Here is a 25,616-nt window from a genome sequence, read left to right on the forward strand (position 1 = left end):
TTTTTAATATATAAAACCCTAATTTTGTTTTGTCATACTGTGCTGCTTGATGTGGGGAAAAATAAATTTTCAGTGATTTTAACAAAAGGCTGCAACATAATAAAATATGAAAAAGTGAAAGGGTATGAATACTTCCTGAATCAACTGTACTGTAGGTCTAGGCCTTTTTCTTGTTCTAACATCACTGTGTTGGCAAGAAGTTCAGTGAACACTTTGCAAGATACTCCAACATCCATCATAGACTAATGTCTTTTGTTAGGAAGTATTTAAAAGTTATAATACTTCCTTTGAAAACAGCTATAGTTGTGAAAATAAATTTTGAAAGCAGTATAAAATACATTTAATTGTTTATCTTGAGTTCATTTTTAATTTGCATGGTGGTATTTCAGGTTTCTCAAATTTAAAAAAAATGTTAATCATTTCTCCCCACAGAGCCCAGAGGATATTTTTATGGAAATCCGGAAGCCTTTGGAATGGCATTGTAAACAAATGGACCATTTTGTTGGCCTCAATTTCAATGCTAACTTTAATTTTGCTTTGGTGGGGCATCTGCTAAAAGGTTAGGAAAAAGCTCATTGTTTTAAATGACTAAGGGTAAACCTTGCATGTGTCTTCATATTTTATTTTACTTTTCCAGGTTACAGACATCCTTTAGCTACTACTGTGGCAAGAACAGTTAGAATCCTGCATACATTGCTGTCTCTTGTTGGAAAACATCTAAAGTGTGATAAATTTGAAGTAAACACACAAAGTGTGGCATATCTTGCAGGTAACAAGTTTTATGTTTTGCTATTAACAGTGATATTTTACAGTCTGATTATATCTGGTCAATATAATGACCTTGGCAATGCTATACGTGACTGATAATTGTAGGGCATTGTAAAAGACAGAGTAAATTTCTTCATAGCAAAACTGTGCGCATAAGGTATCTGAATACAAATTAATATGTTTTATTATTGTAGCCCCTTCTCCTCCAGTAGCCTGCAAAACTAAGACAAGTAACTATATATGTCCTCCAAAACCTCTCTGATACCTGAAATTCACTCACTTTACAGCCAGGGAAATTGCACTGAAGAGAAAAAATTGTATTTCCAGTTTTTAGAAAATTTTCAAACAAGAGAATTAACTTAAGTTTGGTATTCTTCAAGTCGAAGTTACTTCTTTATAAACATGGTATATACACCGATCAGCCGCAACCTTACAACCATTGAGAGGTGAATTCAACACTGTTGGTTATCTTGTTAAGGTGGCACCTGTCAAAGGTGCTATGGATGTTACTATTCCCTGCTCTCACCAGCCTTTTTTTCTGGATTTTTCTTTATACTTTTTCTCATGTTCTAATAATAAGTTGATTATTTAAGTTCTATAGCAGCTAAAGTTCTCCTGCCAAATTACTGAAAAAATCAGGAGAAGTTTTCAGTATATACCTGGAGAATTTTATAGTGTGTATGCATTCTTCAGAAAGCAACAAAACAAGATGTGGACATGGAAGGGCCCAGACAGCATCAAAAAATAAAATTTATTATGTACTTTCAAACAAAAAGTCAAGTCAAGTTGGGGAGTATGCACTGGTACAGTGCTTTGCTGCACTCACTACACAGTGAAACAACTCAGGATCCCAGTTGGCTACCCCTCAGGCAGACACGTGGTCCAGTCCTACCCTCCGGAAATGACTCCTCCATCTGCCGCAGCCAGGTGTTATGTGGGTGATCCCTGGGTATGGTCCAGCCACTCGGTCCCCAACAATGAGGATCTTACGAGCTGGATCACCCTCAGGGAAACGCGGCACATGGCCGTAGTGCCATAACTGACGCTCCCTCACAATGCAGGCAATGTGCCTTATTCGAGACTCCATGAGCAACCGCTCATTCGACATGAAGTCAGACCAACAGTACCCAAGGATTTTCCAGAGAGACACAGTACCAAAGGAGTCCAGTCTTCGTCTAAGGTCACTGGATAGCGTCCATGGCTTGCAGCCATATAGCAAGACAGGAAGCACCAGGACTCTAAAGACTTGGACCTTTGTCCTTTTGCATAGATATCAGGAGCGCCACACACCCCTTTCCAGCGACCTCATGACCCCCCCATGCTCTCCCAATCCGTCTACTGACTTCACAGGAAGAGTCACCAGAGACATGAATGTCACTGCCAAGGTAAGTAAACCTCTCGACAAGGTCAACACTCTCTCTGCAAACAGACACACTGCTGATGGCTGTGCCCAAAGAGGTCATTAAAGGCCTGGACACACAAACGGCCAAGATACTCAGACTCCTCACTCAGTCTCTCAAGCGCCCCGATCAGAGCCTCCATTGGCTCCGCGAAGATCACAGCATCGTCAGCAAAGTCAAGATCCATGAATCTTTCTTCACCAACAGATGCCCCACAGCCGCTGGACCCTATGACCTTGCCCAACACCCAGTGCATACAAGCATTGAACAAAGTAGGAGCAAGAACACACCCCTGACAAACCCCAGAATCAACTGGGAAAAACGCAGAGGTCCTGCCTCCACTCGTCATAGCACTCACAGTACCAGTATACAGGCCAGCCATGATATCCAGCAACATCGAGGGGATCCTGCGAACCCTCAGGATGTCCCACAGGGCAGCTCGATCAACTGAGTCGAACGCTTTGCGAAAATCAACAAAGCCTGCAAAGAAACTCTGTCGATATTCGCTTTTGCGCTCTATGAGAACCCTCAGTGCCAGGATGCAGTCAATGGTAGACTTCTTAGGCATAAAACCAAACTGCTTGGGTTACTAATAGGTGAGTAAGTGATCACAGATCCTATTGAGGATAACCCTAGCAAGGACCCTACTAGGCACCAAGAACCTTCTTTAGCAATCCAGGCATTAACCTTTTCCTTTACAAATAGGACAACTCCCGTTTTGCAATCAGCTTAGATGCCCATTTCCCAAATGGAAGCAAATGTAATCATCTTGTGTACCTTTTGCAAAGTTAAGGAACATGGAGCCACTTCCACCACAGTCCTCATAGCCAGCCCTAACAGTGCCAGTTGTCACATTGAAGTCATGCATGACCAGAAGAGTGTCACCTTGTGAGCACCCATCAATCACCAAGCACAGTTGCAAATAAAATGTCTTCTTCACTGAGACACTTACTTCATTCGGAGCATACACTGAGACAATAGACAAGGCACTCAGAGAGTGCCTTAATCTGAATCTCATAATATACTCATTGAAAGGAGTGACATCAGACGCCATCGGAAGGAGTCGTTCCATGACAGCAACAACTACTCCATGAGTATGCCAGCAATATGAGCGATCAGACCAATAAAAGCTGCACCCACCTACAGAAATCTGGCCAGTCCAAGGTCCGCACATCTCGAGCTTACAAAGCTCCTCCAACAGAAGAGGAAGATAGTCATCATGTTGGAACGGCAAGACTTTCCACACGCCTACCCAGATGGGCACCTCAAATTGGGACTCAAGTACTGCTGTGCAGTTGGCCACACCTCAGAACTACACCAGTTCCGATCCCCAGGTCTGACAGGCCTGACCCCATTAACCCCCCAACTGTTCTGGTTGCTGGTAGGTGAGCAAGTGATCACGGATCCTATTGAGTACGACCCTAGCAAGGACCTTACCCGGCACCGAGAGTAGTGTTATCCTCCTGTAGTTACTGCCCAGGCCCTTGGGAGCCCCAGGCGATCACCCTTTCCTTTCCAGATAGGGATGACAAGTCACGTTTTCCAATCAGTTGGGATGATGCCAATCTCCCAAATGGAAGCAAAGATTGCTTGCAATGCCAGGAGGACAGACTTACCACCAGTCGGGAGAAATTCACCCCGGATACCACAGATCCCTGCAGCCTTTCCCCCTCTCAGCTTGTTCACCACCTGTGCAATCTCAGTGAGATTGGGTAGTTCACAGCTAATTGGAGGATCAGCCTCAAGAACCGTGGATCCAGAGATATCCAACATCCTAGCTGGAGGATCAGCTTTGAACAACTGCCCAAAGTAGCCAGCCCAGCGGGTCACGACTGCAATGTCACCCGTAAGGACCGTTCCATCAGTTGCCCTGACTGCGACTCTCCAAGGAACAGATTCAGATGTGTGTAATGCTTTGATTCCTCTGTAAGCAGGACGTGGGTCACTAGACCACAGATGGAGTGTCACTTGCTCACAGATTCCTCTAGCAAACGCCTCTTTATCTGCCCTCAGAGCCCTCGTAGCCATCCTTCTCAGTTCCCGGTACAGACCAGAGTTGCCATTGAGCCGTGCGCTGCGACTCATCTCGATGATATTCAGGGTGCCCTGCAAGATGACACATCTCCTTCTGGGAACACTGGTAACACCAACACAACCCTCAGCAACCTTCAGGGTCTTGTCGTGGAAGGTCTCCCATATCACATTAGGATCAGCAGTCGTACCCAAATCTGAAAGTTCCTCACACAAACTGCGTGCAGACTCATTAGAAGCAGCCTGGTCTTGGAGTCTGGCCAAGTCAGACCTACTGGACCTAAGCTGGATCCCAAGAGTAGCAACAACAAGTCTGTGGTCATAATTTACAAACTGGGCACATCTGTAGACCCTGCAGTTTTGCAAGAGCCTCTAGCATCTACCCACAAGGATGTGATTAGTCTCTTTCACCGCACCACCAGTATTGGAGTACCAAGTCCAACGATGCAGTTCAGGGCGCTGGAATCAGGATCCAGCGATTCCCTGCCCCTGACCTTTTGCAAAGTCAAGGAACATGGAGCCACTTTTACCATGGTCACGAGACCCATGGGGACCAAGACAATCCTCATAGCCAGCCCTGTCAGTGCCAGTGGCTGCATTGGTCGCCCATGACCAGAGGAGTGTCGCCTCGTGGGCACCCATCAACCACCAAGCAAAGTTGCGAATAAATTGCCTCCCTCGCCAAGACATCACTCACCGCGGTCGGAGCATACACTTGAGACAACAGACAAGGCACCCAGGGAATTCCATAGTCTTAGTCCCATAATACACTCGTTGAAAGGAGTGACATCGGACACCATCGGAAGAAGCCAATCCGCTACAGCAACAACTACGCCCTGAGTAGCTCTCAGCCATCAGACTGACCAGACCAATAAAAGGTGTATCCACCTACAGAGATCTGGCCAGTCCCCGGTCTGTGCACCTCTGCCGCCACTGAAATGCGGAGTTCACATAGCTCCTCCAGCAGCAGAGGAAGATGATCATCTTGCCGGAGAGACAAGACATTCCATGCATCCACCCGCATGGGCCACCTCAAATTGGGACCCGAGTGCTGCCATGCAGCATTTGACGCCTCAGCACTACACCAGTTCCTGTCCCCAACAGACCTGACCCTATTGGCTCTCCAATGGTTTTGACTCTTCCGAGGATGGGGCTCCCAAAGGCTTTCCCCCATCCCCTGCATGATGCGAGCAGCCTTCCTATGGGCGGCTGCAACAGAGCTACTCCCGCGGAGAGCAAAAAGGAGCCCTGTTTTCATTTTGTTGATATTTTTGTTCTTATTAGGTGTAGCATCTCAAGTGGTCAAGGAGTGGTAAGATGTAGGATAAAGTTAAATCTAAGACTTTAAAGGACAAAACTAGTCAAGCACAAGTATCCCTGCATTGTCTCACAGACCTGGAAGGAAAACTGTCAGCCAAACACAGTGAAAGAAATGATAGTTGATGTAGAAGTAATTGATTGTATTGAGGAATACATTTAACTTGGTAAACTTTTTAAACTGATCCCTGTTAGAAGAAATAAACAGAAGAACAAAATTAACACGAAGCTCATTTGAAAAGTCAGGTAACATGTTCAGAACCAACACACCCATACATCTGAAGCAAAACATTTTTTTATCAGTTCATTTGGCCTGTTACACTGGACAATTAATACGTTGGTTCCTGAGCACTTGTGGGTGTGTCATATAGATTTTTTTCTGCTAATCAACTTATCATCAAATCATTTAAAAAATTTTCCTGTCGTGTACCAATTTATTTATAGTTATTTTTTGTTACAATCCTTTTTTTTTTTCTGTGTATATGTGACGGTGCAGGTCCTGCTGCACGCTCCCTCTTCCCGATTTGGGAATCTGAGCAAGGGGATGGTGCAAAAGGTGCGCGTGCTTTTATTGAAACATCAAACAAACTAAACCAAAACTTTGTCCAAACTGCAGTGCTTCAAAATGTTTCAATAAATAAATAATCCATAAAAGCGATAAGTGGAGGTTATAAATTCAAGATAAATAAATCCATTAACACGAGATTAAAAACAATTGCTGGAAGCAGTTCCCTTTAAAAACCCGGTGCCGCCTTTTAGCTGGCGGCTTCCCTGTTTCTTCCATACGGGCCCTGAAACAAGGAAGTTGACCTACCTGTATGTGCAGCTGCCATCAACACTGGTCCAGTAGCCTTCCTACCCCTGGCTCCGTACAGCTCCCGCTGGACTGAGACTCAGATTCCCCAATGGCCAGGGCGCTCGCGCTAGGGCTTCAACCTCCCAAGCCTTCAAATCCCACTGTGTTCCATGGCCTTATGCTGCAAGCCATCCTTACTCCCAGTCACTCCTGCTCCTCTTAAGCACTCAGCAGGAGCTATCACTTCTTTCTGGCCTGAGTGTCGGCCAAACATTCCTTCCGGGCTATCCTATCAGCTGCCTGCATCCACTAGTGAGCCTGCTCTCACTTGCACTGGCTTTCAGCTTCTTGCCTTCTCTCGTTCTTAACCTCTGTCTGACTCAAGCTTCTTCTATTTATAATGGGGACGTGGCACATGGGTGGCGATAAGCAGCTCCCGGCATCAATTATGGACAAGGCCGATCACGCACCCGTGCACTTCAGTGCAGAAACACCCATGCCCGTATCGCACCCGGGAACCGTTCTTGCCACACTACCATGGCCCATCCTTAAGCCACAAGTGCGGCGATTATTTATTTTAAAAACTGGCCATCCATTTTGAGCCGCAGACCTGCTATATCACAGTGCGCCTGGGCATACATTCAGTGCAGGTTGTTTGTTACTTGTAATGGATATGCTAATGCTTAGACATGCTTAGTCAGAATGGGTTCTGGCAGAACAAGCTTCGAAAGCAACTTGATTACCAAAGTGTGCATACTTTGAATATATTGTCTAGAACAGTGTTTCTCAACCTTTATGGTGTCGCAACCCACTTTTTCCCATGTAATTCTCTTCTCAACCCTCCAAATCAGGGGCAATATCCAAGTTGCAACATACTGACAATGTAAACAATAGCGACTTGCGACCAAGTAGTTGAGAATCAATGGTTTAGAATAAAATTGTTACTGCAGAAATGTCTCAGGAGGGTTGCAACAGCTGCATTACATTCTCTTATTATTGTGGCAAGTATGTACTGAAGCCTCAAAGGCACAGCATGATTGCACTTGTTAAGAAATGATATAAGCTCTAATTTGGTTGTAAAACTGGCGATCAAAACAAATCATTTACTGCCCACATTTGTTGTACAAAATGTGCTGTTAATTTGAGAGTTTGGCTAAAAAGTATTTGGAAGTCAGTGCATTTTACTGTTCCTATGATATGTGACAGATTGTTACTTCTGTCTGGTCAATGTCTTCTCTGCTAAAAATAAAACATCTGTTGAATACCCCAATCTGCCTTTAGTCATGAAACCAGTAGTGGATGATGACAGTCAACCAGAGATATAAAACCTAAATAAGGTAGTTAAAGACTCACAATGCATTTGGAAAACTACAGTGGTCCAACTTTTGAGCCATTTATATCTGGTGAGCCTCATCTTATAACACTGTCAGAATTGGTCAGGGACTTGGGTTTTTGAAAGCAGAAGTAGAACTACTTGGTTCAAGACTACAAGGATGGCATTTCCTGTCACCAGGAATGAACATTTCTGTCTTTTTTAGAGCCACCGAGAGGATTTGAGAAATTTCCTTACGTAGTTTGACAACCTCTGTTTTTGAAATGACATTGATGGGCTGTTTACAACTTTGAGTTGTGAGCATAACCCACAACAGTTGTGACTTTTTATTTATTTGTTACTATTTAGTCTTAAAGCTGTCTTGTTACACAGTTGCAGTGTCTACCCTTGAGTACCCATTGGCTATACAGTACATTTGAAATAGACCAATTAAAACATGGAACTGTTATTGAGACGTACTGTATACAGCACATTAACTGCAACTGGAACATCTGTGGTGTTCTAAAAGTAGTGGCACTGTTACTATGAATGCAACTCAGATACAGTGGTGTGAAAAACTATTTGCCCCCTTCCTGATTTCTTATTCTTTTGCATGTTTGTCACACAAAATGTTTCTGATCATCAAACACATTTAAACATTAGTCAAATATAACACAAGTAAACACAAAATGCAGTTTTTAAATGATGTTTTTTATTATTTAGGGAGAAAAAAAATCCAAACCTACATGGCCCTGTGTGAAAAAGTAATTGCCAACTTGTTAAAAAATAACCTAACTGTGGTGTATCTCACCTGAGTTCAATTTCCTTAGCCACCCCCAGGCCTGATTACTGCCACACCTGTTTCAATCAAGAAATCACTTAAATAGGAGCTGCCTGACACAGAGAAGTAGACCAAAAGCACCCCAAAAGCTAGACATCATGCCAAGATCCAAAGAAATTCAGGAACAAATGAGAACAGAAGTAATTGAGATCTATCAGTCTGGTAAAGGTTATAAAGCCATTTCTAAAGATTTGGGACTCCAGCGAACCACAGTGAGAGCCATTATCCACAAATGGCAAAAACATGGAACAGTGGTGAATCTTCCCAGGAGTGGGCGGCCGACCAAAATTACCCCAAGAGCGCAGAGATGACTCATCCGAGAGGTCACAAAAGACCCCAGGACAACGTCTAAAGAACTGCAGGCCTCACTTGCCTCAATTAAGGTCAGTGTTCACGACTCCACCATAAGAAAGAGACTGGGCAAAACGGCCTGCATGGCAGATTTCCAAGACGCAAACCACTGTTAAGCAAAAAGAACATTAGGGCTCATCTCAATTTTGCTAAGAAACATCTCAATGATTGCCAAGACTTTTGGGAAAATACCTTGTGGACTGATGAGACAAAAGTTGAACTTTTTGGAAGGCAAATGTCCTGTTACATCTGGCGTAAAAGGAACACAGCATTTCAGAAAAAGAACATCATACCAACAGTAAAATATGGTGGTGGTAGTGTGATGGTCTGGGGTTGTTTTGCTGCTTCAGGACCTAGAAGGCTTGCTGTGATAGATGGAACCATGAATTCTACTGTCTACCAAAAAATCCTGAAGGAGAATGTCCGGCCATCTGTTCGTCAACTCAAGCTGAAGCGATCTTGGGTGCTGCAACAGGACAATAACCCAAAACACACCAGCAAATCCACCTCTGAATGGCTGAAGAAAAACAAAATGAAGACTTTGGAGTGGCCTAGTCAAAGTCCTGACCTGAATCCAATTGAGATGCTATGGCATGACCTTAAAAAGGCGGTTCATGCTAGAAAACCCTCAAATAAAGCTGAACTACAACAATTCTGCAAAGATGAGTGGGCCAAAATTCCTCCAGAGCGCTGTAAAAGACTCATTGCATGTTATCGCAAACGCTTTTTTGCAGTTATTGCTGCTAAGGGTGGCCCAACCAGTTATTAGGTTCAGGGGGCAATTACTTTTTCACACAGGGCCATGTAGGTTTGGATTTTTTTTCTCCCTAAATAATAAAAACCATCATTTAAAAACTGCAATTTGTGTTTACTTGTGTTATATTTGAATAATGGTTAAATGTGTTTGATGATCAGAAACATTTTGTGTGACAAACATGCAAAAGAATAAGAAATCAGGAAGGGGGCAAATAGTTTTTCACACCACTGTATATCAGGTACTGTTGTTTCATTTGTTAATAGTCAACCATGCTAAAAAGTCTCATTACATTAAAAGCAACTAGAAGCTCTGAAGCACCAATACTGCCTGACCTTTTTTGGACACTGAAACAGTATGTTCCAGATGCTGATTGAAAATAAGTATTGAAACATTTTTAGCTCAATTGAACTAAAGCAATATGTCTGTATCATTAAGCGATTAAACACACTAATTTCAATAACAGTTGAATTAATGTTTCTCCAGATTTCTGCAAGATACAGTCAGTTTGAAATATTAGCTCTGTTAAGCATGAAGCTGTCTATCACAGTCATCAAAGATCTTTCAGTGAGAAAAAACTTTTGAAAACAAATTGTCATGTATCTTAACATATGAAAGCAAATCAAGGCATCTAAATTTAAAACATACACAAAACATGAGAGTTATTCATTAAGCCATGGCAAGATACGTACATGGTATTATTTTCAAATATTAATGTGTTTGGTCAAAACCTAATGTAACTAATTGCCACCATTTAAAAAGAAAGTGGATTTGGATAGGGTATGTCAGCAGAAAAATAAACGGTAGGTGGATTAAGGATGTTTCAAATTGCATTACTAGAGATAAGGCAAGATCAGCCAAATTCAAGATTGGTAGATGAGATAAGATCTTTTGGTGCAACAACCTGAAAGCTGATGACCAAAAGGTGATTTCTGATGAAGAAAGCTGAAAGAGCCCTTTGACCTCCAGTGGCTACAAATGATGATAATAAAACATTAATATGATAAATTTGAATAACACATTCTGTGAACTACTTTTCCATGTACTGCATGGACTGAAAGGCAGCAGCTAACAAATCTAAAGACTGGGGCGTCTTTTTCATGGTGAACACCCAGTGGCGTGAGGCGTTCTCTCTGTTGTTCCCGCTCGCCTCATCTGGAATATCTAACCATCAAGTGCCATCCATTTTATCTGCCTCTTGAGTTCAGTGCTGTTATCACCACGCCGGTCTACATCCTGCCTCATATGGTACAGCTTTGTCTGAACTACACAATGTGCTTAGTGTGACTCAAAACAAACACCCGGACGCAGCAGTCATCATGGTGGTGGCTTTAATAAAACAAACCTCAGACAAGTTATGCAAAATTTTTATCAACACATTATGTGTACAACCAGAAGAGGTAACACACTGGATCACTGTTACTTACCATACAAGCAGGGCTTCATCTATAACATCAATGAGACAACATACATGGAGGAAGTAGAGAACCTGGCATAGTAGTGTCAGGAAAACTGCCTTCAACTGTATTTCAGGAAAATCAAGGAACAGGTGGTGGTCTTAAATAGGCGACAGCAGCAGTCCTGCACCCCCATCAACATCAGCGATTTTGCAGTGGAGAGGATGAGCAGCTTCAAATATCAGGGTGTTCACAACACTGAGGATTTGACATGGACTGAACATATTCAAGCCCAGTCTGAAAATGTGAGACAGCCTCTTTACCATCTGAGACAGTTAAAGAAGTTTCAGGTCTCTCCAGTGATCCTAAGGACTTTTTGCTCTGCTGTTGTAGAAAGTGTCTTGACTCAGAGCATGACCTCATTATTTGGGAACAGCTGCATATGGGACACACCTTACACCCTGAGGGCACTTTAGCAATCTCCAGGGGAAAACACTAAAATAAAGCCTTATTATTCAAAAAGTTAAGTCAGAACAGTCAATGTTTTCACTAAAAACTGACAGATAACTTCTTAAATGTTATAAATTCTTTGCTGTGACAAATTTAAACATTCCTTTACTAAGAAACTGCTGTTAAACCAGGGGAAAAAAAATAGGAGCTCGCTGTAATTTTTTCTTATTTTTTTGTTTTCTGATACAGTATATCTCATGTACAAGTATTACCATCTCAGTTTTTCACCGCTAAGGTGTTCCCAATCATGACAACGTTATCAGTCTAAAGTTTCAAGTTGAGAACACAAAGAAAAAAATAGTTACAGCATTTAGCACCATGAGTCCCCCATCCCCATCCAGAACATTTCCAAAAACCTCTCCAAATGGGTATCCTGAGAGAAGTTTTTAACTAAGAAGAGAGGAGAGGTTGGAAGTATGTGCTGATAGCGCGTTGCTGCTCCCACCACACGCCAAACCACCTGGATTGAGACCCAAGTGCAGTGGGTGACACCTCCGCACCACACTGGAACAGTGTGAGTTTTTTTTCCGTGGCAGGAGTGCCAATCCTGCCACCAACCCCCAAGTTTACCTAAGGAGTGAAGTAAAAAGTAAAGCTTTCTTATTCCAAAATTAATGGAAGGGCAATCAATTTTTTCACTAGAATTTGGCATAATTTTCCCAATGTGATTACATTTGATACAAAACATAAATTCAAAAATTTTATGTAAAAAATATAAATGCCTTTATGTTAACAATTTCATGTAACAATAATAACAGAGATGAAGAGAGAAGCATTATAATATATATCTACATTATATATAATATATACATATTATGCATTTTAAAATGTACATTATGGCTGCTTGATCTTGCCATTGTCGATGTAACATTACATATAATAGTTTGCCAATGTCGATGTAACATTACATATAGTAGTTTTGAGTAACAATGATCTACACTGATCAAAATGAAACTAAATACAAATTACATTGAGTAATAGTCTTTTTCTGAACTGCTGTTTGAGTCAGACTCAAAATCAGCTAGGTTTTTTATTTCTGTCTTCGGATTCCGCTTCCAAAACCTTGCTCATTTTGGTCAGCTTGAAGCCATTTTTTCTGAAAAATATGATGTTCTTCAATGTTCTGCTACTGTTTTCTGTTTATGTGTCATATGTCTTTGATAGACTGTGAATTGTGAAATCATAGAGGACAGACAGTAACATTTATAGTAAATAGTCTTAAAATGATTCCATCATTGTTGAAGAAACTTAAGCCCCAGGGTATACATCATGTCTATATGAGTATATTCATAAGTAAACCAAGAATTTGTCGCCCTATAGCTAAAGGATCCTGCTGTAGTTGTCTTTATGTTTTCTAATTTAAAGCAGGCTTCCATCTTAAAATTACAGTGTACTCAAAGGATTTTAGACATTACTATGTCAAAAGGAGTATTTTAATGTTGGTCATAAACCTGTGCTGGATACTAGAGTACTGATTTTAAAACCTTGACTTACAAGGTTGCACATCTTAGTTTACATCATAGTCTTTGCATTCATGATACGAGTTTATCATTTTTGTGTTTTCTGTCCGTAAAATTGTCTTTCTATTGTGTCAGCAATTAAGGAAGAAATTTATCATTTAGTTCCCATATAACATATCTTCCCAGGTTTTTATCATTTTTTTTTTTAAATATCCAATTCTTGTGTTGATGTCTACAACCAACTAATATTGCAGTTGGCAGTCTTCTGCCTGTTTTTTCAAATTTGTTTCTATCAAAAAGCGATCAAATACAGAACTTACAAAAAAAAGTATAATTCTGAGCTCTGGTATTGATGTAAGCATAATATACAAAAGATAATATGAAAAACTAATGTTTAATATTGTTGAGTCATTAAACCAGTGTGACTTTGCTTAGCAATGCTATGCAGTTGTAAGTAATGTTCCTTTTTTTCTTTATTGATACAGCCCTTCTCACTGTATCAGAGGAAGTGCGAAGCCGAAGCAGTCTCAAACACAGAAAGTCACTACTCTTGGCTGATGTTTCAATGGAAAATGTTGCCATGGATACATACCCTTTGCATCACAGTGATCCAAGCTGCAGGTTAGTCTGTTTCCCCATTTATCTAAACAATATTTCTTTCAGACTGGTAATACCCTTTAGTGTTCACTTTCTTGCAGTGTTTTATACAAAGGTTATCAAAATGAAAACATTGGTAATTTTTGATCTTTTCTGCCACTTGTGTATTTTACATGCGTTTACTCTATATTGGCTTGTTTGAGTGTGAAGGATCTGGTCATTTTTGTTGTTTCTTTTTTTGAAATGCAAAACATTTCGTTTTACACTTTATATCTAAATGAACAAGAAACATGCCAAAATTCCTCTTGAGGACAAACAAAATTTTATCCCATCTATCTAAGATCAAGGCTACACTCAAAGAATAATTAATTTGAAATTTCATTGGTGTTATCTTATTGCGAGAACCATCTGTGGTAGAGAGGAATTATTTGTTTTTCAGTCATTATCTATTTTTTCAATATTTTGTACATTAGGCTGGCAGCTAATATACAGTGCCCATGAAAAGTATCTACCTCATTTTAAGTTTTCAATACAGGTAAAAATTATGTCTTCTGCAGAACCCTGCTCCTTGAAAGTAGATTTATTTTCCAGCAATACAATGACCCAAAGCATAAAGACAAAGCTACACAGTAATGGCTTAACACTAGAATAACCAAAGCTTAAGAGAAAACTCGTAAAACTGGCCCACTTTATATCCACTCGCACGTCCATTCAGTGTCTTTTTTCGTGTAAATGTGTTGATAATCCCAAGCAGCAAGCAGCCTGTTATACCATCCCTCCCAACGCTTGAGAAACTGCTAAAACCTCTGCTAAGTGAAGCCTTGTTTATCAGTGAGTCAGGTACCTAGGCTAAAAAAATATATTGTTATTCGTAACACATGCATTTCACGTGTGTTCTGTGTCCACAAAGATCTGTGTAAGTGTAGGATGACAGAAATGTTGAACACATACCTAAAAGGCAAGCTTTTTCCATGTTTTAGCACTAACAACAAAATGTATACATGAAGTGTATAATGTGTGAAGATTGAAGTCCAAATATCAAATAAGCACTTTCACAAAAGATACAAGTATAACAAAACAAATGCATTTTTTTTCCCCCCCAAGACTATAACCGAAGAAGATGAAATCAGGTTACTGTTGCTTGTTGTCCTAACTTCTCGGGTAGTATACTGGTTAGAGCTGCTGACTCCCAATTTAGAAGGTTCTGGGTTCGAGTCTTAACGTCTCCCAAAATAAACGTTTTGAGTAGTGAGCTGTTCTTATTGTTACTATTATACAATAAAAGCATACATTTGATTTGAGTCTGTAACAGACGGTGTAAATGTATGGTACTTGTAAAGGTTATCTTTTTTTTTCTTCAGTTTTATTTTCTCAGTCGCGTTCACGCTCTGCCAGATCTGACACAGCTGTTTTCAAATAAAGACGCGTTATAACAGAGGTGAACTCAGATCGGAGAAAGAGAACAGAAGCCCTCCCCACAAGAAACGTCAATTCACATATAAGAACAATGCAGCTGCACCAGGCGCAAAGACAAAAGATGGCACCGTTTGGATACAGAACAAAGTCCGGTGTCATCCTACCAATCACCTATATTCCGAAAATCATTGTAATTGCCTGTTTGGCACCCCATAGGGCACTGTATAATAGGTATATAAAAAACAGCTAAATGGATAGATATTGTCATGCTTGGGACACAGATTTGCACAGAGACACATATGGTTATAGAAAACAGGAATTTTATTCAAACACTGCAAACAAACATTTGTTTCTTTTTCAAAAGCTTAAACGTGCTCCATGACAAGTCAGAGATGACAGTTCCGCTAGGAGCAGAGAATGTCAGAGACAGAGAGAGAGATAAAAGCAAAACAATCAATTCCAAAACTGACAGACGCTGCACAAGGCTTTTAAGTTAGCGGAGTATCGCGCAAGGCTTGTATTACACGTTATAGCGCAAGTGAGAATGTAAGGAGCAATGTGAGGGTAGTCTGTGTTTCAGGGGTTGTGGTTTTCCCAGGGGCATCTGTATCTTCTTGGGGTGCGATCAGCCCTCCAGCTCACAATATATAGATAGACTAGCAAAATACCGCACTTCGCAGCGGCGAAGTACTGCATTAAAATTTTTATTAAGAAGAAAATTAAACCTTTTTAAACTGAAGGGAAAATATGCCAATAATTATTTGTTAAGGATCTCTTTGTATACCATGTTGTCAGTTCGACCCTCCGGTTGTAACATGACCAAGCTGTGCGCTAATCTTACTCTTTAATCGGTTTCAGTTTCATGGTTTGTTTCAATTGCGACAGTATTTGCAGGATTTGTTGTGTTGAAGTGACATTCGGCATCTGTCAAGCGTTGTAAGCACACAACCGGTTTCATCAATAAAATCACATCCAGCTTTTGAGAGTTTAAACATTCATAACCATCAAAGTGTCCCCTACTGAAATAGTCACCTGTGAATCTAAGATGTTTAAGAGGCATTGGCGGTTGTCGAAAGGTGTAAAATATTTGGCCATTTCGGTACACTTGAAAGCGACAACCGAACAATTCAGCGGCAGCCATCAACTCACATGCAGAACCATAGGTGAAGGGCTTAAGCATTTCACTCTTCTAGTGCTCCTGTGTAGTATAATTATCTCCTGTACCGTCATCTGTCCACACCTTTAACCTGTCCCAGTAATTCAATACATAAGACACAATGTTCCTACGGATATCAAGAGTGAGCCTGGTATGGCCGTGCAATATGTAACAAAGAGGATGGAATGGTAGGTGCCATCTCCGGGCATGGAAACCACTCGGTAAGTGACAGTTCTTTGATCGATAGTGATCACCTTGATAGACATGGTAATGGGAATTGGAATGATAAAGGAAATGGGTACCTGAGAAATGTAAAATAAGTCTAAAATACCTATACAATAACTATAATTGTAATAAACAAACAATAAAACAGCGGAGAAGCCGTGGATTAAACAAAAAGACTGTAGTTATCAGTAGGGAGACGTGAATCCCGTGGCGAAGCAAGGAAGGGAATGTAGAGACCGGAGCGACGGACAGTCTTATATAGGCAGGCAGCCAACAACGTGGGAGGCGTTGGGATGGGGGACCCAACGCCACCTCACACGGTGACCGAGCTGCAGGCTATGGACGTATATATGTACGTAAGTAGGATTCAGTTAGCATTGGAAACCCGTGTACCAAATTTCTTGAAGATGGGCCCATAAGTAACAAAGACTGTACATTGGTTTTGGTTAGTGCAGGGAAGCCGCCTACCAAATTTTGAGAAGATGGGGATATAAATAAGAAAGTTCAACATGGCGGACGTTGTTGACCGTTATGACCATTACGCGTAGAATTTCGAAATGAAACCTGCTTAACTTTTGTAAGTAAGATGTAAGGAATGAGCCTGCCAAATTTCAGCCTTCTACCTACACTTGAAGTTGGAGAATTAGTGACGTTGGAAAGTTCAATATGGCGGCTGACAGTGCCATCATACCACCAAAATAAGTACATACATTGGTTTCAGTTAGCTCAGGGAAGCCATCTACCAAATTTCGTGAAGATGGGGCCGTAAATTAGAAAGTTCAACATGGCGGATGTTGTTGACCGTTATGACCATTACGTGTAGAATTTCGAAATGAAACCTGCTAAACTTTTGTAAGTAAGCTCTAAGGAATGAGCCTGCCAAATTTCAGCCTTCTACCTACACAGGAAGTTGGAGAATTAGTGACGTTGGAAAGTTCAATATGGCGGCTGACAGAGGTGTCATACCAACGAAATAAATATGTACATCGGTTTCCGTTAAAAGTTCAATATGGTGGCCGACAGTGGCATCATACCACTGAAATAAGTACCAAATTTCAGCCTTCTACCTACACGGGAAGTTGGAGAATTAGTGACGTTGGAAAGTTCAATATGGCGGCTGTTAGTGGCATCATACCACCGAAATAAGTATGTACATTGGTTTCGGTTAGCGCAGGGAAGCCGCCTACCAAATTTCGTGAAGATGGGGCCATAAATAAGAAAGTTCAACGTGGCGGACGTTGTCGACCTTTATCAACCGTTATGACCGTTACGTGTAGAATTTCGAAATGAAACCTGCTTAACTTTTGTAAGTAAGCTGTAAGGAATAAGCCTGCCAAATTTCAGCTTTCTACTTACATGGGAAGTTGGAGAATTAGTGATGAGTGAATGAGTGAGTCAGTCAGTGAGGGCTTTGCCTTTTATTAGTATAGATAGGAAGGAAAGGTACTATATGATAGGCAGACAGGGAAGCTGCTATATAATAATAAAATTATTGTTATTACTATATAAATAGACAGGGAGTTCAGGCAGGCAGAGCAGGGAAGGTTTAAAAAAAAAAATTTCTCCCCAGCAGGGAATCGAACTTGGGTCTGAGAGGTACGGCAAATCTGCTGCACTCTGAGAGAGGAAATCTTACCGGTATACCATAGAAGCTGTTGTGTCATTCTTGAACCTTTTGTGAAAGTGTTTATTTGATCTTTGACCTTCAGGCTTCACACATTTTATAGTTTGTCTACATTTTGTAACATTTATTACCAGAATATGAAAAAGTTTTGTTTTAACAATGTGTTTACACAGATTACTGTAGAAAAGGAACACACATGAAATGAGTGTGTTCCAAATAACGATCTATTATTTCCACTCTAAAACTCCACTTCACTCCTAGATAATCAATCAAGGCATGAGCTGGGAGAAGTTCGTGCACATTCTAAGTCGGTGGGGGGGATGGAATAGCTGGCTGTTTGCAGCTTGTGTTTATTAGCACATTTAGATGACAAAAGACGCTGGTGGAGAGATGAGAACGGTTTTAAGAAGCGATTTAAGGTGGGACAGATCTACGAGTTTTTTTTGCAGGCTCTGGTAATTCTAGTGTTAAGCTCAGCGTTCTGTGAAAAGGCAATGGCGAAAGCATGGGGGAAAATAGAATTTCAGCGAATACCAAGTGGAAGCAAGGAAAAATGTACTATTTGTTGGTTTAAACAGTGGTATAAACAAAAAAAGGAAGTTGATTGACTGAAATAGAGTGTCGGAGAAACTGGAAAGCTCAAGTTCACAAAGTCGCACAGTGCCCGAAATAAAAAAGAAGTTGTCAGATATCAAAGTCGCTGTGAAAAGGCAAGTCGTAGCCCATCGTCTGAATGTCATATGAAAGCTTATAAAGTAGCATGTTAAATACTTAGTTTTGTATGTGTTCTTCTATGTGTGTGAATCACTACATGCTTCTTAAACAGGCTTTCTCTTCCTCCGACAGGACACAGAATCCATTACATTCGTGATATTACAGCTCTCTGAATAATTCAAATACTGAGATGTATACTTGATATTTTCATGATGATAGGAGTTAAAGCATGTTATTAAATATGGGAACACGGTGGCGCAGTGATAGTGAAGAGCTGGTGCCCTGTCCAGAGATTGTTCCTGCCTCCCGCAAGATGTGCTGCACCATGTGCAACCTTCGATGAAATCATTTATTGCAGCAGTACTGTCTCTTTCAAACATACTAATACTAACCCAATTCCCGTTCTTCCTTTTCTTTTTCCAAGTAACCAATCTGTACACAGTCAGCTCTGTAATAAATGTTAAGCCCTCTGTAAGCTTAGAATGCCGATTCTTCAAAACTTTTAAGGAACATTGAAATATCTTCATAGTACATGTTTAATTATTCTATCCATGTATCCTTCCAGTGGCGAGGCAGGAACAATCCTTGAACTAACTAGCGCTTCAACACTGTGTCCTCACATGTTTAATTATTAACAATATAGATTATTTAAATGATGTTAACATTTTATCTGTATAATGTTATAACCATATTTTGCTGCATTTCATCTTAAAAATGATACCATTATCATATGTAAATACGCACTTTTATAAAGTGGCTCAGTTTGTGCAATATTATAACTGTATCGCAAGTTTACAGTGAGGTGATTGTACTTATAAGTACAAACAGTTCTACAAGGAGCACTTGATGGACTGATTGAGTGCGTTTATAGTTCCTGGGATGAAACTGTTTCTGAACCACGAGGTCTGTACAGGGAAATCTCTGAAGTGTTTGTCATTTGAGAGCAGTTCAAATAGCGCATGGCTGAGGCAGCGGTGCTTGATGCCGTATACCAGTAATTCTCTTTCTGATCAGCTGCTGTAGAGCTGTGATTTCACACTCAGATACAGTGGGATGAATACTTCAGAGTAACAATGCTAAAGCAGCTATGGTATTTGGAATAGTTTGGCAATTCCGTGAACCATTATATTGTTACAGGTTAATTACAATCAGATGCCTTACACTGAAATTAACTTCATATTGTTTATTTGTTAAAGCCGCGTCAGGGATGTGGATCAAAAAGAGAAAGGGAAGCCACACTGGAACAAAAGCACTGCTTTGACGCTGGGTGCTGCCAGTTTTCGTACTTCAAGCATTTAGCTGGCATGAAAATGGGCATGGCTTTACGCCAACTTTAGGTTTTATACATCACAATGTGAGCTTGGAAACAGGCTTACGCAACATTTTTGTGTGTACACGCTGTTTATACATGAGGCTCCTGGAGTGGTAATGTCAGAGTCAGATCTCAATCCAATTGGAAATATGTGGCTGGACTTGGAAAAAGACTATTCACTCATGATTGCCATGCAACATGACAGTTTAGGCAATTTTGTAAAGTTAAAAAGAGAAAAACTGAATTGTCCAGATGTGCAAAGCTGAGACCTATCCACACAAACACAAGGGTAGACTTGCTACCAAATGTGCATCTACTAAATATTAACTTGAAGGGGGTAAATACTTACATGATCACTTATTTTAAGGTATATATATATATGTGTATATATTTGTAATTAATTTAGATCACTTGCCAGAGATCTGATTTCACTTTGACATTAGTCTTTTTCTGTTAGATCAGTGTTTAAAAAGCCAAATGAAATCTGTTGGGATTCAGTAATGTATAGCAGTAAAAGCGGAACACCTCCAAGGGGTTGAATACATTATATTGACACTCTGTTTTAGTCAGCATTGTCTGTTTTTCTACATTAATTTAAAAACATATTCTAAGTCACGTAGAATAAGAACCCCCATCTTGCCTCCACTCTTCCTCTATTTATATTGCAAGTGAAGTGTTGTTGTGCCTGCAGTTTTGTTCCCCCTGCCTTATAGGATTCCCATGACCAAAACAGAACCCAGACTTAAAAACAAAGGAAAAAATGTCAGAACGTACACTGAACATACACCTGGGGACCCCTTACTGCTGGGGAGAAGCACTACTTAGTCCCTCAGTGTCCTCACCGTGTTACTCACAAACCATATCCCAGTCAATGTTCACAAAGCCATCCTGTCAGAGGCGTCAAAGCCTTCCTTGTCCATACCTGCGTGGCCCTGGTGGTGGCTGGCAGACACTGAACAATGGGTTTACAGTGTCCTCCATAATGTTTTTAAACAAAAATTATTTTCTTCCTTGATTTACCCCTCTCCTCCATGGTTTGAAATTGATTAAAGTCTAAATTGTAGACTGTAATTTAAGAGTATTTGCATTTTAACACCTTTTATATATGGTTCCCCTATTTAAGAGCACCATAATGTTTGGGACAATTGGTGTCACAGATGTTTGTGGTTATTCAGATGTGTTTCATTGCAACTGTTGCCTGTCTATTGAACATGTAGTTTTTAGCTATAAACATAGTATCCATAACTCAGAAAGATGTATGTATTATTTAAACAGTTCCGTGAGCGATACAACATGCTTCAGAATAATGTTATAATTTCTTGCATTTCAGAAATTTAGTTTACTCTAATATACCTCAGTTCCTGTAAGTACTTCTGTCCATCCATCTTCAAAACCTGCTTATCCAGGAAAGGATCATGGGGAAGCTAGAGTCTGTAGCAGGAAGCATTGTGAGCAAAGCTGGAACAATTCCTAACTTTATCTAATGTAGAGGCACTACTAGTCTACATTTCTACAAAGGAAGGAGTAATTTCAAAATAATTAAAATTCTTAAAACAGCGGAGGAAGATTTTGTGCTAATGACAATTTTGTAATTTATTCTAAAATAATGTATTTAAATAAGCTAAAGAATTTTAATAATAAGCTTTGTTATTTTAATACTTATGCAAGATTAGTCCACTCCTACATACCACTCTCCCTTGACCATGTTTTGTCTTTATCTTTGGAAACATTTGGAGTCTCGGTTGACCATCATTCTTTTATCACTTTCTTCAAAGATAACCCAAATGAAAACCCATCCTCATTGTCCAATGTAATATATTTTTTTTTTGCCAACTTGCTGTGTAATTTTGCTTAACTATGAAAAGCTTATACCACACTATCTTTAAAAGGTCTTTGGTGTTCTGTGCTGGCTGAAATTAGAATAGAGTTTTTACACAAAAAGAACTGATCCAGCAGGAGTAAATCCTAAAATGTTATATCTGCTCTGATCTGCAGGACACTAAGAGAGAACCAGCCCTGGTCTTCTCCTAAAGTTTCTGACCGATACCTTGCTGCTAATTATCCTCCTATGGGGCAAATCAGCCCTCGAACTCGAAAATCAATGAGCTTGGATATGGGGCAGCCATCCCAAGCAACTACAAAAAAACTGCTTGGTAAGTGCTGCATGAGAAAATTTTGGAATTAATACTTTCATATTTTGATATGATAAAGAGCTTTCCACCTGTGCTGCTTAGAGGGCCATGTATTGACTCTGGGTTAATTGTTAAGCTGGTATTTTTGGGGGAGCTCCTTCTTTACAGTTTTTTCAGTGAAAAAGCATGATTGCAAAGCTCTTGTTAGTGATATTACATTAACTGGGACCTCTGCACGTTTCATTTGAGCAGCCATGATAAAAAAAAATTTATTATTGTGTAATATTTATTTATGTTTATTTAATTTTTATTTATGTATTTTAAAGGTACTAGGAAAAGCTTTGATCACTTGATTTCAGACACTAAAGCACCAAAGAGACCAGAAATTGAATCTGGCATCACTACACCTCCCAAAATGAGGAGAGTAGCAGAAAATGACTATGAAATAGGTAGGTATTCTATAGTAGGAGCACAACCATGCACTGAAATTACTTTCAATATGCAAAGTTTAATTCTAAACAGTGCCTACAAGGCAGATGAATGTCATCATTCTGGTAGCAAATTTTTACTTAGTTATATTTCACATCCTTTTTTTAAAAAAGAGAGTTTGCTTTGAGATTTAAATAGATCTTGTTTTGTGTTTTGTATAAGTAACTCTAGTGCATGGAGTTTCTTGCATGGCATTATTAACTGGATTATCACTGCGACAGAAACTATACATACTAACTTGAAAGTGCATTAAAAGCTTTCAGGTATCAAATGTACAAGTCTGTATGAAATGTATAAAAAGGTGCCTTAATTGGCAAATACTGAATCATGTTTTCAGATTTCACATCTTTTTACCCCTTTACTGTGTGTGTGTGTGTGTGTGTGTGTGTGTGTGTGTGTGTGTGTGTGTGTGTGTGTGTGTGTGTGTGTGTGTGTGTATGGATATATACATAAGGAAATGAACAGAGCATAAAGATTTATTGGAGTTTGAGGCAATGATCCTTGTATCATAAATCAAAATACTATAATGATCTGACAACTATTTACATTATGTTGTTACTTTCTGTTAGGAAGAAAACTTTTACTTCTTAAAAGCTCAGATGTTTCAGGCTTGAAGTATGACGCAAATCTGGTAACCCCACTTTCGTGTCCTGTCCCTGGGGTACACCACAAAATTCTATGCTCTGCAGTTCCAATTCTGCAGCAAAATAATGTTAATCCCTCAAGTCAGCTCCAGTATTCTGGCTTCAGAGCATGCCTACTTACTGAAGAAAGTTCCACCTGATAATCCTGCTGCACAGTGGTCCTTCCTTTATGGCCAATTCTGCACAGCTCTTGATCTTTCTTTTCGCTGACAGCTTGCTTCAAGCTGCTTATCCCTTTTTTGTGCAGTCTACCCTGGAGATTTCCACTCCTCGAAATTTTTGGATGTTAATATTTCCATATATAACACCCACCAGATCATCTCTCTCAACAATGGCTCAAGTCTCGCAATGCTGCTGACCAGTGTCTATTAACATAATCTTAAAATGCAATAGTGCTGGTGTACCTATTGTCATTATTAGATGTTTACAGTTTTCATTTGTTTACGCCCATCACTCAAATACAGCAATTATTCCTTGAGCTTCATCGAATTTTCTCTTTCCATTTCATAATGTGACCATGTGTTTTTCTTTCCTGTTCAGAACCCCACAACTTTTTCACTACTTTGTCCACCTTATTGACTGGTGGTACTATTCATGTGTCTCCATTCTCAACGCAAAGCTTATACATAGCATCATAATAATAAATACTGAAAAAAAAACACATTTCAGCTCATTTTCTTTTTTTCTACAGTATTACCAAATTTCATCAAAATCCTTCAAGGCATCTTTGACATTTTGGAGTATTTAGCTTTTTTGTTGTGGGGAGAGTTTACCTCTAAATATTGAAATACTCAAATGCCCCATTTTAGCTGATAACTACTACCCCAGGTGTAGCATTCTTTCATATTTCAGCTTTTAGCTAAATGGAAAATAGTGTTTTTGATAATGAGTGAATCAGTCAGTCAGTCAGTTTTGCATTTTATATATATTGTAAAGAGAAGACAAAACACTTTCTAAGTGTTGAGGTACCACCCTGGTGACCCCATACAATTGAAATAAGGCAGTATTGAAAAAACACACAATAAGTTGCAGATAACGTCCTTTCAGATGGGAACTCAGAATTGATTTCAACTCAAAATGGCATCAGTGGAAGAAAAAAATAATAATCTTCCGTTCTGCAGAGGGTGAAAGTGACAAGGCATTAGAACACAGTTGTCCCCTGCAGGATCAGGCTTACCACATACCATGCTTATCACACAATATTTAACATTTAACGCCCAGCTTTGATCTATGCAATTACTTCATTCTGGATATGACATTAACCTGCATCCAGCCCTGCAAGCATGTCCTTCAACTTACAGGGAAAACTTGGGCTTAAAAAACCTCACATTGTTCCACCATGGTGCTGTGTTGTCACCCACAGCACTCGGGTCCCTATCCAGGTGGTTCGTCGTGTGGTGGGTGCAGCAACACACTATCAGTACATGCTCCCAAACTTTTGATCTGCTCTTCTTCACACTCTCCTGATCTGTCTTCTCCAGACCGCGTCTGCCACAACTATGATTCCGTACCACTTGTTTTCTTCTAATCTGAAGATGGGAGCTAAAGCAGGATGATCCCCTCTGCAGCAGCTCCTAACAGCTGTTATTCTGAATGAAATCTTGAAACTGTACATGCCTTCTCTATTAAGTAATAAAGTACCTGTATTTTCCTTGAAAACCTGGACTTGTCTTCCTTTCTTTCATTCAACTCTGTGACTCAAGCTTGACAATACCTGTATAAAAATTCTTAAACTGCTGAAATATTTTATTTGGAAAAGAGACATCAGATAAAACTTTTCTTTTTATAGAAATACAGATACGAAAATACAGAATAAAAACAAGACATTAGATGTAACTTTTTTATATACAAATACGGGTACAAAAATACAGAATGAAAACGAGATGATAGATGTAACTTTTTTAATTAGAGATAAAGGTTTGAACACAGAATGAAAACAAGACATTAAATGTAATTTTTGTAAAAACAGATATACAAATATAAACACAGAATGACAAGACGTTTGATGTAATTTTTTTAATAGAAATACAGGTTAGAACACAGAGTGAAAACGAGTCGTTAGATGAAGATGAAGGCGCGATTCCAAAATATATTTTCCACGTCATTTTTTCTTCATTCCGGAATCAACTTTTTCCACGATTGTTAATTTTTCTTTCAGCATAATCTAAGGCCGTTTATCACTTTTTTTTTTTGTTCATCTCAAAGAAAACTTTTAGAAGTGGTATGAAACCGAAACAGTATGGTATCCACACATGACACAACTACCCACGCGGAAGCTTGGTGGAGCACTGATTCAGAATTCAGCTATGTGTATGATGTCTCGCCTACACACTCGCCGAGACTCCCTGAGACTGGAAATTTCACAAGAGA

The 25,616-nt window shown here is 39.8% G+C and overlaps 1 protein-coding gene across 3 annotated transcripts in view; it reads left to right on the forward strand.

The window, feature by feature from the left end:
• The window catches only part of nf1a (neurofibromin 1a), a 405,866-nt gene that overhangs the window by 341,102 nt on the left and 39,148 nt on the right, over window positions 1-25,616 (forward strand). For all 3 annotated transcript variants that reach the window (XM_039756663.1, XM_039756665.1, XM_039756666.1), the window contains 5 exons: window positions 433-559; window positions 638-769; window positions 13,423-13,558; window positions 21,977-22,134; window positions 22,440-22,562. In XM_039756663.1, the coding sequence (XP_039612597.1) occupies window positions 433-559; window positions 638-769; window positions 13,423-13,558; window positions 21,977-22,134; window positions 22,440-22,562 (676 nt within the window). The remainder of the gene's footprint in view (window positions 1-432; window positions 560-637; window positions 770-13,422; window positions 13,559-21,976; window positions 22,135-22,439; window positions 22,563-25,616) is intronic.

The sequence above is a fragment of the Polypterus senegalus genome, chromosome 6 (assembly GCF_016835505.1).
Source record: "Polypterus senegalus isolate Bchr_013 chromosome 6, ASM1683550v1, whole genome shotgun sequence".
Lineage (NCBI taxonomy): Eukaryota > Metazoa > Chordata > Cladistia > Polypteriformes > Polypteridae > Polypterus > Polypterus senegalus.